This window comes from Podarcis muralis, chromosome 4 (genome assembly GCF_964188315.1).
Source record: "Podarcis muralis chromosome 4, rPodMur119.hap1.1, whole genome shotgun sequence".
NCBI classification, from domain to species: Eukaryota; Metazoa; Chordata; class Lepidosauria; order Squamata; family Lacertidae; genus Podarcis; species Podarcis muralis.
The window spans coordinates 27,366,961-27,381,380 of NC_135658.1; the positions used below are offsets into that span (position 1 = coordinate 27,366,961).

General features: G+C 40.9%; 1 protein-coding gene across 1 annotated transcript in view; it reads right to left on the bottom strand.

Moving 5' to 3' along the window:
• The window catches only part of FLT1 (fms related receptor tyrosine kinase 1), a 110,353-nt gene that overhangs the window by 57,263 nt on the left and 38,670 nt on the right, over window positions 1–14,420 (bottom strand). Inside the window, exon 11 of the mRNA XM_028726398.2 lies at window positions 2,355–2,469. Coding sequence (XP_028582231.2) covers window positions 2,355–2,469 — 115 coding nt within the window. The remainder of the gene's footprint in view (window positions 1–2,354; window positions 2,470–14,420) is intronic.

The following is a 14,420-nucleotide window of genomic DNA, read 5'->3' on the forward strand; positions in this document are numbered from 1 at the left end:
AGCACCACTGAGGACTGCAGTCATGGTGCCCCTGATAAACTGAGTATTATTTCCATAAAATGGATCAGCTCAGGTGCCTGTATTTTTGGATTCTCCTTTGGGCATGGCTTTGGAGACTGTAACAATGATCTCCTGCATGTCAAAATTTACAATTACACCACTGGCTATAAGCCTGATAGTTCAGTATATCCCATCCCAGTGGGATTTCACTTCCAGCATTTAGGCTGCATACACACAACACTGAAAGCACATTATTTTCCCCACAAGAATTCTAGGAACTATAGTTTGTTAAGTGTGCTGAGCATTATGGCTCTGTGATGAGAAATTACAGATTATTTGGGGGAAATAATGTGCTTTCAATGTATGGTGTGCACACACAGCCATAAAGGAGAAGCCATGTTAATTTATAGCACAAAAAGACAAAACATACCCTAGCATGCTGGAATCATTCTGCACTGCTGCGATATAAACAAAGAAGACTCTTGCCTACACAAGTCTCATTCCAATATGGTAAGACACATACTGAAAAGCCAAACACCTGAGCAGTCATAGACATTTATTCAGGTTTTATTGTCACCTTCTGACTTGTTTCTTGCATAGACTCACAGAGAAATTTGACCCGTGTTTTTACATGTTAAGATTAAATTGGGTTTTGCTTAACTCCATCTGCAACACTAAAGTCTAACAAACTTTGGTTAGAAGATGAATTTGATATCTCTTTTATCCCACATTAACAATAGTCAAACTTGACACAAATAGTCTCAAAGGAGAACCAAACTTGCCAAATCACTTCTGATCAAAGGGAAATTTCCATAGTAACACTCAGGCTGGTAAGCCACCCACCGTTACCCTTGCCAAAACATTTTAAATGTCAGAGCGAGTTCAAAACTATGAAAGCTTTTTCTTTGGTTTGTTTCAATAGAATCACTCATGTCAGAAAAAAGCAGCTAGTCACTGCCATCTTTGTATCATCCCTCCTCCAATGTTCAGATGTGCCAGTTGAATGAATCTCTACTGCTCTACATAAAAGTATGTTAACTTTATCAGAAATATGTTCAAATATAGTTTTAAGAACTAATGAACCTGAAACAAAAGTAGAAAATCCCACTAGGGTTGGCAACAAATGTATGATTTGGCACCCGATTTGGGGGAAGTCTGTTCTGTCATTTCTGCTTAATGTAGAATTAGGTTCCCTGATATCTGTAGTTTCTTCTCAGGGGTGGATGACTTGGGAGAGGACTTCTGCCTCCCCTTTTCCTTCCATGAATCCATCTGTTTCAGCTCTCTCTTCCACTCTCCACTTTCTACACTCTTTCTTCTGCTCTAGGCTTCTCTACCAACATGGAATTAGGCCACATGAAGAAAAGCAGAAGTCCACATGCAGATCTTTGGCAATAGATCCCTGGCCCTGCTTTAGACTATTGATTTATTGTTTCACCTGATGTGTAACTATTCTTCCCCAAAACACTATCATTTGCTCAAAAAAGCACTTGAGTCAGCTAAGTCAAGATAAGTTTGAACATGCTTCTCCTCTTTTTAATTGTCCTCTAGGCACATAGAACAATATAATACACTACCAGGAAGCACCAAAAGAGGAAGCACAAGTGAATACAAAATGGACCATATGCAAATCACTGCCATGGATATTTCTGGAGCATGTGTCTTCTGCTGGCTGTCACTGTGCTTCTGTGTGAAAATACTCTGTAGTATTTTCCAGAATTGCCTCACCCTGGATAAAATTTCAGATTGTGTTGAAACCATCCCCAACTGTCTCTTTTGTAAAATAATATTCTCAAACCTTCAGATATCCTCATGACTCTTATCTGAACCCTTTCCAAATTTTTGTGACTACCAAAGTAGCATTGCAACTATTAACAAATTAACTTAAAAGCCAGATATGTGGGAAGTGGTGCAGAATGGTGTGCCTTGGAAGTTGTTTGGTAAGGTTTGCAGTACTGGTGGGATTTGATATCATGTAATAGTTTGTTCAATTTGACACATAATGTTTGTCCTATCCAGTCCCAGACAGCATCAAAATGAGAATTTAAGCATCAAAAGAGGTTTCTGCTGCTAATTATTAACAACCCCTTACTGAGTCACCAAAGGCACACTACCTTATGGGACCAATCTGCTATTTGCACGGATAGCATGGCCAATATCCACAAGAACTGTGAACAGAATATGTACTTCTGTAATGTGACTACGACACTGCAACAGAAATAAGCTGGGATTTGATTTCTGAAACCTCTTCTCAGCTGTGAAGAGACTTCCAGCAACTAATCATCCAGCATTTATAAACAGTTCATATTACGAATACCCAAGGTTGAAGTACTTTATCTTTAAAATTACCATACCTTATTCTTTCCCTCTATTATTGCTGTTTTCTGTGTGATGGTTTCGATTCTGTTTCCTATAGTGCTCCCAGGTTTCAAGATGAAAGGTCTCTCTGGATTGGAGCAAAATTCATACCTATGATGAGAGCAATGAGAGTTTAGTATGAGTGAAGTAGGACATCAAATTGGTAAGTCATTACAGACAATGGGTTGCAGTTGGGGCCCATTGCACAGGCTTAATTATGAGACACCCACAGCTAAACTTCTTAAAACATTGGCTAGTTATACACTGTAGTATAGATTTAAGTTCAAGATTTGAATTTTATGGTTTATGCTATAATCTGAATTTTATCCCTCACACAAATCTGAGCATGTTTGAGGTAGAGTGTAATATGTGCATTATGTGCCTTATGTAGCCTAAAGACATGTGCAGTATGCACACACACACACATTACACAGTGAGCATGCCACTTACACAAGGGTTCAGTTCCAAGGGTCTGTACGTCAAGGCAAAATTGTACAAAATCAGGAACCCCCAGAACCAACTCCCCTTGATGTAGAAGGCTGCTTACCGGGATCTGGGAAGGTTGCATGAGGGCCCTGAGAACTTTGCAGGCCCCTCTTGTGACTTTCCCAGAGCTCTCACATCTCCTTCCCAAAGGCTGGTAAGGAAGGCACCACCATGAGTACTGGGCTTTGAAAAGGTGGCACAAGGGCTTGGGGCTGCTGTCAGAGCTCTCTCACTCCTTTCCCAAAGCCTGGGGTTGCGGGTGGGGGGGAAATGAATAAACCCCCACCCCACGCATAAGGTTGTGATAGTGTAAGTAAGTTGCGGACTTAATGTATGGTATTTAAATGATTTTTACTTGATTAGTATAACTATACATTGTATAACTTTGCATAACTCTGGGCTGCTCTCTGCCACAGACTCTTCCTACTCACTACACCCTGTTACCTCTTCAGCTTCTGACACCTCCTCCTCCTCCTATTCTTCTCCCTCTGACCACTCATTAAGTTTTCCAGGTACAAGTCATTAACATGTGAAACATATGGACAAGAGTTGGGTTTCATTTACCAAAGAAGGGTATTGAATCTCAAGTAAGAAATGTTTAAAATATGAAGTCTCTAGTTTCTTTATCTGATTTACAGTTGCAATCAAAATTATTCAACTCCCATCAGGTTTATTATCAAAATTTACCGACTTTCAGCTGTTTGCAATTGAAATAGCAACACAATGGATGCTTAAAAATTCAGCTGAAATTGCAACTTATACTGGATTCTCCAGTTTCACTATTTTTCAACCCCGTCATTGCAAGCATCTTTATTACTTAGTAGAGAAGCCTTTTGCTGCTATGACCTGCTGCAAACAAGATGCATAGCCAGACAGCAGCTTCCGGCAGCATTCCTGAGGAATCTTAGCCCATTCCTCATGAGCAATGTCTCCAGTTCAAGAATATTGTGTCTGCGTGCTGCAACCGACTTCTTCAAATCCCACCAGAGATTTCCTATGGGGTTCAAGTCAGGTGACTGATGGCCACTGTAGAACCTTCCAGGACCTCTTCTGCAACCAAGCCTTAGGGGAATTTAAGGTATGCTTGGGATCATTGACATGTTGGAAGGTCCAATGAAGCCCAAGCATCAGCTTCCTCACAGACAACATGATGTTTCCTCCTAGGATTTCCTGATACTTCAATGAATCCATCCTGCCTTTCATACACTTCAGGTTTCCAGTGCCAGAGGATGCATAGCAGCCCCACAGCATCACCAAACCACCACCACGCTTCACTGTAGGCAGAGTGTTCTTTTCAGCATATGCTTCATTCTTCCTCCTCCAGATGTAACGCTGATCCATGGGGCTGAAAAGTTCCAATTTTGTTTCATCGCTCCACAAAACAGAACCCCAAAACTTCTGTGGCTTATTTATATGATTTTGAGCATATTGGAGCCACCTTTTCTTGTGCTTTTGGGTCAGTAGTGGTGTAGAGTTCTGGCATGGAAATCTGAGTTTAGTAAGGCCTTAATGTGCTCACTGAAACCTCAGTGCCTGCTACCCCTAAGTCTTGCTGCAGCTTTTTTGCAGTCATTTGAGGATTTTCCCCAGCCTGCCTTCTCAGAAATCTGGTTGCTGCCGCAGATAACTTCTTTTTTTTTTTTTTGCCCAGTCCAGGTAGTGTAACCAGTGTTACTTTAACTTTGAACTTGTGAACTATGCTTCCAGTGGTGTCTCTAGGAACAAAGATAGTGCCCTCACTATCTTTTTGTATCCTGCTCCTTGTTTGTGAAGGGTGATGTTATCTTCTCTTACCTTTTGGAACCATTCTCTTGACTTAGCCATATTTCTAACATGCAGCCAAATTTAACACTCAGCAAACCCAGCTCAGGTATTTCATGTGTTTCAGCTCAAGCACACCTGCTTGAAGCCCTTGATTAGTTGCATCAGGTGTGCTTGAGACAACACCTGTTGTATTTGTGCAGTTGTGAGGGGTTGAATAATTTTGATTGCAACTGTATATCCCATTCTATTGCATAGGCTCAGAGTGGCATACAGCAGCTTTTCTAAATGTTAATAGTGTATCTCCAAGGGGGCTTACAATCTAAGGATCCATCCAAAACCTTATTTAAACTCTGTCATGTTACAGATGGCCTGTTTGATTTCTGTTCAAGTGTGAGAGTAGAATCCAAATTGGCAGGACTGTATTGGGACCTGGACAAATGTGTAGAGTTAACAACCAGATCTTTCAGTATAACTGTCTATGTCTCATAAAAACATCTGTTAGTATTAAGACAGATTCTCCCTTCCAATGCAGATTCTTTTCTTAACATGAAAAACTTGCTTACATTACTCTTTCTTTTGTTCCTTGGTTTCAAAAACTAAATAACAACATGAGAATAGCCCTGTTCAGGCATTCATCATAGTCAGTTTTAAGTAAAGGAGATGGTTAGACAGTGTTCTCAAAGCTACGAACATGAGTTTGACCAAGCTGTGGGAGGCAGTGGAAGGCAGGAGTGCCTGGCATTCTCTGGTCCATGGGGTCACTAAGAGTTGGACACGACTAAACAACAACAGGGACGCGGGTGGTGCTGTGGGTAAAAGCCTCAGCGCCTAGGGCTTGCCGATCGAAAGGTCGGCGGTTCGAATCCCCGTGGCGGGGTGCGCTCCCGTTGCTCGGTCCCAGCGCCTGCCAACCTAGCAGTTCGAAAGCACCTCCAGGTGCAAGTAGATAAATAGGGACCGCTTACTGGCGGGAAGGTAAACGGCGTTTCCGTGTGCTGCGCTGGCTCGCCAGATGCAGCTTTGTCACGCTGGCCACGTGACCCGGAAGTGTCTCCGGACAGCGCTGGCCCCCGGCCTCTTGAGTGAGATGGGCGCACAACCCCAGAGTCTGTCAAGACTGGCCCGTACGGGCAGGGGTACCTTTACCTTTACCTTTAAACAACAACAACAAAAAGGTAAAGGACCCCTGGATGGTTAAGTCCAGTCAAAGGTGACTACAGTGGTACCTCGGGTTAAGTACTTAATTTGTTCCAGAGGTCTGTTCTTAACCTGAAACTGTTCTTAATCTGAAGCACCACTTTAGCTAATGGGGCCTCCCGCTGCTGCCACGCCGCCGGAGCATGATTTCTGTTCTCATCCTGAAGCAAAGTTCTTAACCCGAGGTACTATTTCTGGATTAGTGGAGTCTGTAACCTGAAGTGTATGTAACCCAAGGTACCACTGTATAGGGCGCGGTGCTCATCTCGCTTTCAGGCCGAGGGAGCCAGCATTTGTCCACAGACAGCTTTCTGGGTCATGTGGCCAGCATGACTAAACCGCTTCTGGCACAATGGAACACCATGACAGAAACCAGAGTACATGGAAATGCCGTTTACCTTCCCTCCATGGTTGTACCTATTTATCTACTCACACTGGCATGCTTTCAAACTGCTAGGTTGGCAGAAGCTGGGACAGAGCAACAGGAGCTCACCCCATCGAGTGGATTCGAGCCGCCAACCTTCTGATCAGCGAGCCCAAGAGGCTCAGTGGTTTAGATCACAGCACCACCTGCATCCCCAGTCTTAAGAAAACATATGAGGGGGCCTGTGGGAATAAGCACATGAGCTATGCCTGTCATCATTCTTGTCTGCTAAACACTGGATGCAAGCATCTGAAGATGGCCAAAGTCTTCTATTTTATATATATACTCAGTTTGGAATAAAGCCTCACAAATTGTGAAAATATGGAAATTTATGTCAAAACATTTTAAATGTCTTCAATCTTGTAGAGCGGAAGGAGAATGCCACAAAATATTGTTGATTATGAAATTTCAAGAGTGGGCGGGAATGCTGGTTATGTTACATAATGTCCTGGCTCTTAATCACCCTTTATGGAACTAATTTATTGTCTTAAACCTAATTTGATGCATATGGTAATAAGTCTATTGGAATGCTTGTTACATTGTGTTCATCTCTTTACATTCTTTAGGAGAGAGATTCTTGTTTTGTTTAAAGCTAGGTGTTCACAGTTCCACTTTGAATGGAACAGCTTTGACTTTGGATCAAATGTTTTACTTCTCAAGACCTGGGTGCAAGCTGCTTCAAAACAAATGAATCAAATTCCTGCATTACTAAGTTACTTTCATATGTAAATCATTGCCTTCAGAAAAGTAGGATTTAAAACCACAAGTTTGTGATCAAATAGCTAGCATTGATCAAAGAAGTACCAATCCTTTCCTAAGGCATTAACTTCCTCAGTCCTTTATGTCACTGAATCAAAACAGCACCTGATCGGTTCATGTAACATGTATCATAACCATTATATGCAACATCCATTTGGATAGGAGGGAACTTGACATAGAACCCAGCAAAACAAGGGAACAAGGTTACTGCAGGAGCACTACTTGACCGAATGTGCTCTTGAACTGCTGAACTCTTAGCAAAACCTCCCAAATAACTTTTTAAAATGACATTCTACCTTTTCCCCCTAAAGAAATTTGTTTAATTATTTTAAAACCCTAATTTTTCAACTGCCCCCATGTTTAATCAGGGTCTAAAACCCTGATTAAACATCTGGTTGGGGGGTAGGGTGAGGGGGGGAAAATGCCTTCTGCTTCTCTCTCCTCACTGCCAGACCATCCAATTTTGGCAGGCCAGATAGCTCCAGGTGGACTTGATCTGACCCAGGGTGAACTGAGGCTGCTTCAACTCAATTCAAATCCCAAGTCAACCCAAATAGGCCTGATTTGGTTCAGGATCTGGAATTTGGCCAGATCCAGTGCACAGCCCTAATTTCAGTTACTATTATATAAAATAGTCATTTTGATGGCTTTTTTTTTGCTGCTGTTATTTTAATGCTGTTTTAGTTCACTGTATATTACAGTTTCATGCTTTTATTTTGTAAATCATCTTGAGAAGGTTGTTACCTCTAAAGGGAATATAAAAGTACAGGCAATCCTTTGTTTTGCACAGGGGTTACGTTCCATATCCCTGTGCATGTTGGCGTGGCCCACATAAAGTATTCCACCTTGCCCCACCCCCTTTTTGCCCGCCCCCCATTCCATCCTGATGTTTTAGTGATGTTTTAGGGTCACTTCTGGGTTTGGCGCTTTGTGCACATGCACAATCGCACATCAATTGGGTGCAAGCAAATCAATTGTTGCCTGTATTTTAATTTTTTTTAAAATTGCATTTCTTTTCCCACTTCTCCAAAATTCTATGAAAATGGTACAATTTCCCTTATTTCTTTATTTCAGTGTTTTCCACTAAAACAAAGATGAGGAACTTGTGGCTCTCCAGATGTTGCTAACCAACAGCTTCCATGATTCCCAACATCTTGACTGGAGCTAATGAGACTTGGAGTTCAACAACAGTTGGGGGGGCCACAGGTTCCCCATCACTGCACTAAAACTACCGAAAGCATGAGCAGTTTGAAATAATGTCCACCCGCATCTGGTAACTATCTCATTATTACAGTCATTCATTGCATTTATAAGCCACAAGATAATCTACAGATTTCCCTGTGTTAGACTGATCCAGGGTCAGTTTGTGATACATAAAAGAGCACAAATTGTTTTTAAAAGCTTGTTTCACAAAGAATTACATCAGTTCAGTTACTGAAAACTGTGGCTTGAACTAATTAATTCACAATGATCACTAAAGAGAGGAAGAGCACACACTTTGCAAACATTAGATCTCCATGTCAATTGCAGTAATTATCTGTCTGAGGAAAGTATACCCAGGAGACTGTACTAACTTAAATGGACCAAAGGTCTGACTCAGATATAAGACAACTTCATATGTTCAAATTAGCTAAAATGCCTCAAAGAACATCTTTAATGCATTAGAAAATTCAGAGTATGTTGCTATCAAAGAAGAGGTGCTGATGTAACTGGGGAAAGCTCCCAGAACAGTTGAGCACGAATGCATGTACTTTCTAAATAGTATCCACTCAATGCAGAACTTCACCATTGATTACAATACACTTCTGATAAAAACACATCCAATCAATTAAAAACAAACAGTGAAAAGCTTAAGTGCAATGGTTTGAACCAAGTAGAAGGCAAACAGATAATGTAGGACCAAAATTAAGCTGCTTCAAGCGCCTTTAATTTCATCAGGAGAGAGTTGAACATGTTACTATCGCTGTACAAATCTATAATAATTCTACACACCGAGTGCATAGTTTACACATTATGGGTTGTTTTTTAAAAAATTGCCCATTTATTCCTTATCCACAAGAAATCCCATAAAATCCCATAAAACAAATCTAATCATCTATATCAAAATACAAAATACTAATTAAAAATACTAAAAATAGAAGCTGGATCCAAACAGCTACTTTCAGTTACCCAGAGGGTTTGATCTGCCCAAGGCTGACCTTTCTGCCCCTTTTAAAATTCTGGTTGCGGGGAGTAGAACTGGATAACATACAATGAATGGTAACAAAAATAGGTGACAACAACAACAAGGAGGCTGCTTACTGTAATGCATAACATAAGAAGACAATGAAATCTCAATAATATTAATATACCTTACACTTAAGAACAAAATAAAGATTTGACATAATAGGAATTTTGTTTTTAAAAAAATATTTTTATTTTTTTTGCAAGGTGGGCAAGTTTTCCTTTCCCATTTCATTGCTGGGTTCAAAAAAGGTCAAGACATGCTTTAATGACAATCTGTGGTCTTTGATATATTAGAAATGGAACTGAAAGCTGATGGAAGCTGTCATTAACCAGGTGAGAATAGCCAAGTGGGAGAGCATGGCAGGGACAGAAACACCTCATCTTCAAGGGAGCTCAAATGTGTAGGAGATGTGATCTAGGGTGGCCATTTATAAATTACAAAGAATGTGGAAATGCATCACACCCAAAATGGTCAAAAGAGGACACCAATTTGCATACAAGGTTGTATGTACAGTTGCAATCACAGAAGTAATTATGCTAATTTAATTAAAAATGCAATCCATCTCACCATAGTGAGGAAAACTGTGCCAAGGTAATCTGTGTATCTGTTCCGTCTGCTGTCCAGGTACTAATAACTAATAGGCAGCTTCAAGGCCCCTGCTCTCCCTTCTTTATCTTTAAACTGCACTTTGACTGGCAGGTCTTAAAACAGTAAGATATATGATGACAGTGTGGAGGGAGAACATGGATCTTATAGGTCTACAGCCAGTTATTCATAAACTAGCCAGGCTCTGTCCAAGCAGGATCTGCCCCAGAATGTTCTGCTGGCACACAGAGAAAGAGTTAGGGTCAGAAAAGAACACTGGGAGCTTCCTCACATCCCAATCCTCTCACAGCTGAGAGCCAAGCTAAAGTTGTCACATCATAAGGCAAACAAGGTCTGCACTCCCTGTCAAATCATTGCAAAAAGGGTGTGGGTGTGTGAATTCCCTAAGCCTACTTATGGAGATCATAGACATTTTGGCACTTCAGGCAAACCACAAAATGGTGCCACCCCGTGACCAAGAAAAAAGGGGAGAATGACGATCTGCATCAGGAACAAAGGGGGAGAATAAAAATCTACATCGGGGACAAATGGGTGAGTGAAGCTCTAACCTGGGAATGAGTGGGGGTGGGGGATCAAATCAGTCACACCCAGGGGTGGGGTTGCTCTGAATCACACTGGGCAAGTGCAGACCCTAGGAGACCCCAGATGGCAGCCCCTACCATTTCCTCCCTAGGGGTGGGAGGAGGCAAACAGCGCCTCCAATTTGCCGAGAGGCCGCTCTTGAGGTGGCATTGGCAGGGTGGCTAAAGCCAAGGAGGCAGCAGATCTAGCCTCCAAGGAGTATGCGGCAGTGGTGGCATCAGCGGGTTGCTGCCCCGGTGGATCCTGCTACCCGAGGCAGTCACCTCACCTTGCCTCCTGGGTGAGCTGGCTCCAATTACAGCTAAGGAAATATTTGAACCAATGTCTTTCTTGTTCATAGCTCAGTAGCCTTGCCACTGCACTGCACCAGCTTTCATATTCACATGTTCAAATTTTAATATTTTTATTTCCAATTCAGTCTTCTGAGGTTGTTGTTCTGACCTTGCAGAACTGGTTGGAGGTGCAAAGTCCCTTGATTTTTAATATGTGGTGCTTTGTGGCAGAAAGCAAGTATTTGTGTCAAGTGCAGTTATGTGGGAGATGATAGATTTCTGTGAATGTATAAAATCCACCATGACTTGTTCCGGTTTCACTATGAATCACCTGGAAATATTGCAAAAATGCATTCACTGTGCATTGTGATACTTAACATTGTCAATCATGGCAATTAATTATCCATGTATGATAAATGGGTCATCCTGTTTGCTAATCAGAAGGATGTATTAGCTCACAGGGATGACTTGTAGCTGGAAAGTATCCAATAAAAAAAGAGCCGTGCAACAAATGGTGAATATTCAAAAACATTTGAGGATTTAAAAAAAATCCATGTCAATAGCAATAATTGATCATATTACCCTACACAACCTGGAAATTGTGTACTGTAGACACAGTGGACACAACATATGCATATTAGTTCACAGAGTTTTGTTAAAAATGTAAATCACAAATCTCGCTCTTACTTTGCTATGCACGCAAACTTGCACCTTTTGTGCACATGCTTAGGGATCTGATGGCCAAAATTAGAGAAACAAGCTATCACTTTGGGAAACCATTAGTCATTAATCCCAATTTAGATTTCCACAGATATTTCAAGAAAGGGGAAGGAACGGTCAGAGCTGTCAATCTGACACTCTGATTCCCCCCCCCCCCAAGGCACTTGCTGTGTAGTAGTTTTGGACATTTGCAAAGAAGGATCCAATATATGATGTACACATTTACTGTGTGTTGGTGTTACATATCTGTATATGTATTCCATATGTCACTGAACCTTAAAAGTGCTTAAGACACAGATGAGCTACTGGAGGACAGAGGGAGGATGGGGGGAGAAAGACGGCAAGACTCTAAAGGATACATCATACTCTTAAGGAAGTAGATTGTGCCATGTTTGAAGATGCAAAGATAATCACTGTGCTGGGAACCGTCTTATATACAGGAGGAAGCCAAACAACAAGAGGAAAGCAGTGTATGCTCCTAATTTCGCACAGGAAGCTCCCAGCACCTCCTGCTTAAGTTAGATAAGAAAACTCCCATGGCCTATTCTGGACAAGGCCACTGTTATCACCCTTAGCTTCACACTGTCCTCTCCCTACTCCACAGTTTGCTCCCTTAATGAGATCTTACCTCCATTTGCTTGCAGCTTGCCAAGCACAATAGCATGATATATTTATAACCATGGAGAGGGAAGTTTTCCAAGCTAAGAGTTTACTACATGTCACCTTGTCAATTCAAAATAAAAAACAGCTGCTTGATTGAAATGAGTAGCTTTATTACCACTAAGTCATAGATTCAAATTACTGAATGGGTTTGGATCACAGGGAAATGTATAACTGCTGCCTCCAATCTAGTCTCATTATATACCTCTTACTTTATCAGAACAAAATTTCAAAAAAAGGAACAGTCCTGGTCTATATAATGCTATGGGGGTAATTCCTTCTTGGGTAATCTCTGGCTGCATTTGTACACAATGCTAAACCAAGGTATGTGCTTTGTAGAAACTATACCTCAAGGACCACCTCTTCCACCTGGACCCTGAAATCATCCTCTGAGGCCCTTCTTTGTGCGCCTCCTCCATGAGAGGTCTGGATGGTGGCAACACAAGAATAGACCTTTCCTGCAGTGGCTCCCCATTTGTGGAGGTTCGGCTGGGCCTTCATTATACACCTTTAGGCACCAGGCAAAAATGTTCCTCTTCTTCCAGGCCCTAAGCTAATTGAAATCCAATGCCTTTTAATACATTTTTGTTCTTATTTTTATTATGTATTCTGTGGCTTTTATATTGTGATTTTATGTTGTGAATTGCCCTAAGATATACGGGTATAGGGCGATATACAGATTTAATTAATTACCTTAATAATATCAGACTGTGGGAGGTTAGACAATCTAAAATATGAAAATAAAAGTCGATTTTATTTAGTAATTCAGCTTTATGTTCTTGTCTTTTCTTTTTCTTTCACATTTTTGTGCTTTTTATTTTTTTTTTATTTTTCTTTATTCTTTACTGCTTTTTGTGTGTTTACTTGTCGGGTTTTTCCTTTTTTCTTTTTTAATCCTTGTTTGTTATTGTTGGTGTATGAATAATGAAACCTAATAAAAAGAAATAAAAAATAAAATAAAATATGAAAATAAATATAAGATGTTCCCCACAATGAAGGGCACTTGATACGTTTAGAAAAAAACACAGCTATATATCAAACATGGAAAGAAAGCTAGAAGAGTTCCTTTCCACAGTATTTTAGTCTGCCCCACTTCCAGCCCTATTGCTTTAATTTTTTCATAACTTTTAATTTCAATTCAATTTGAATCATTCTACAAAAATTACAAGGACATAGTTGGCACTCCTGCCAGTGAGTGACCTTGGAATGGCCCAAGTTGTCAGTTCACATGTGCCATGTCAGAGGACCTATTTTGCCAGAACTCTACAGTGAGTATTTCTGAGAGCAGACTGCTTTGTAAAAACACTTTTCACCAAAGTATCAGTGCAATTTTTCAGAGTACTCCCTCTGAAATGACACAGTTTATGTGAGCAGAACTGCATATACAGTTATTTACACATAGTAGACACCTGCACCAGCTTTAATACATTGCAGCACTGGCAGTCAAACCAAGTCACCTTGGCAGTGTTCCAGTAAAGGTCTGCTCCTTCTTTAACCCTACGCAAGACACTACAACCTCTCAGGGCTCATTGTAGCTGTTATGCTCCTTTGCTTCCTGAATCAATGAGCTAATGTTTCTAAATGCAATGAGATTACATGTCCTACTGATTACTCAGCACCCTGATGTCTGGTGCTTCAATGGACTCCACCATGCAGCTAGATACAGTCTCCTGCAGTTTTCCAGAAACTGCTAGGTCGTTTATACACTTTTGTGCATGGATGATAATCATATACAACCAGCTAAATGCTAAAGTTTAATTGGTGGAGGAGGAATGAAGAATTATAGTCCTTTCTTCAATCACACTCACCTATGATTGCATTTTATTGCACCCTTCTGCAAATGAGCTCACAATGGCTTGCATGGTTCCCCACCCCTCTTTTTACGCTCCCCCTTTTATGCTCACAACCACCCTGTGAGTTTAGGCTGGGAGATGCTCAGAGGCCCAAAGTCATTCCGTGGCTGAAGGGGGATTTGAGCATGAGTCTTCCTAGTCCTATGCTCTCTGACATTCTAACCAAACTGTGATGCACTTCAAGATATATACCAAAAATGTGTATAAAAATGTGTATTTTATGATAACATGGATACAGAAATGTGTAAAATAAATAAAAGTTTAAAATAACATGCATTTTCATGTGGCTAAAAAAAACCCCAAACCCTAGAAGTTACAGAAATTGGATGCAATACATATGAACGAACACAGACAAAACTGATACGAACCAGAAATAGACTGATCTATTCATCCCTAAGTCAAACATATCAGAACATATATCAAAAGGAGAGAAGTTGAAAGGGGGGAGATTCTGGTGGTGGTCCCAGAAGCAAACTGCCTGCCGTCACGTGATGAGGAACAGCCCACACCAT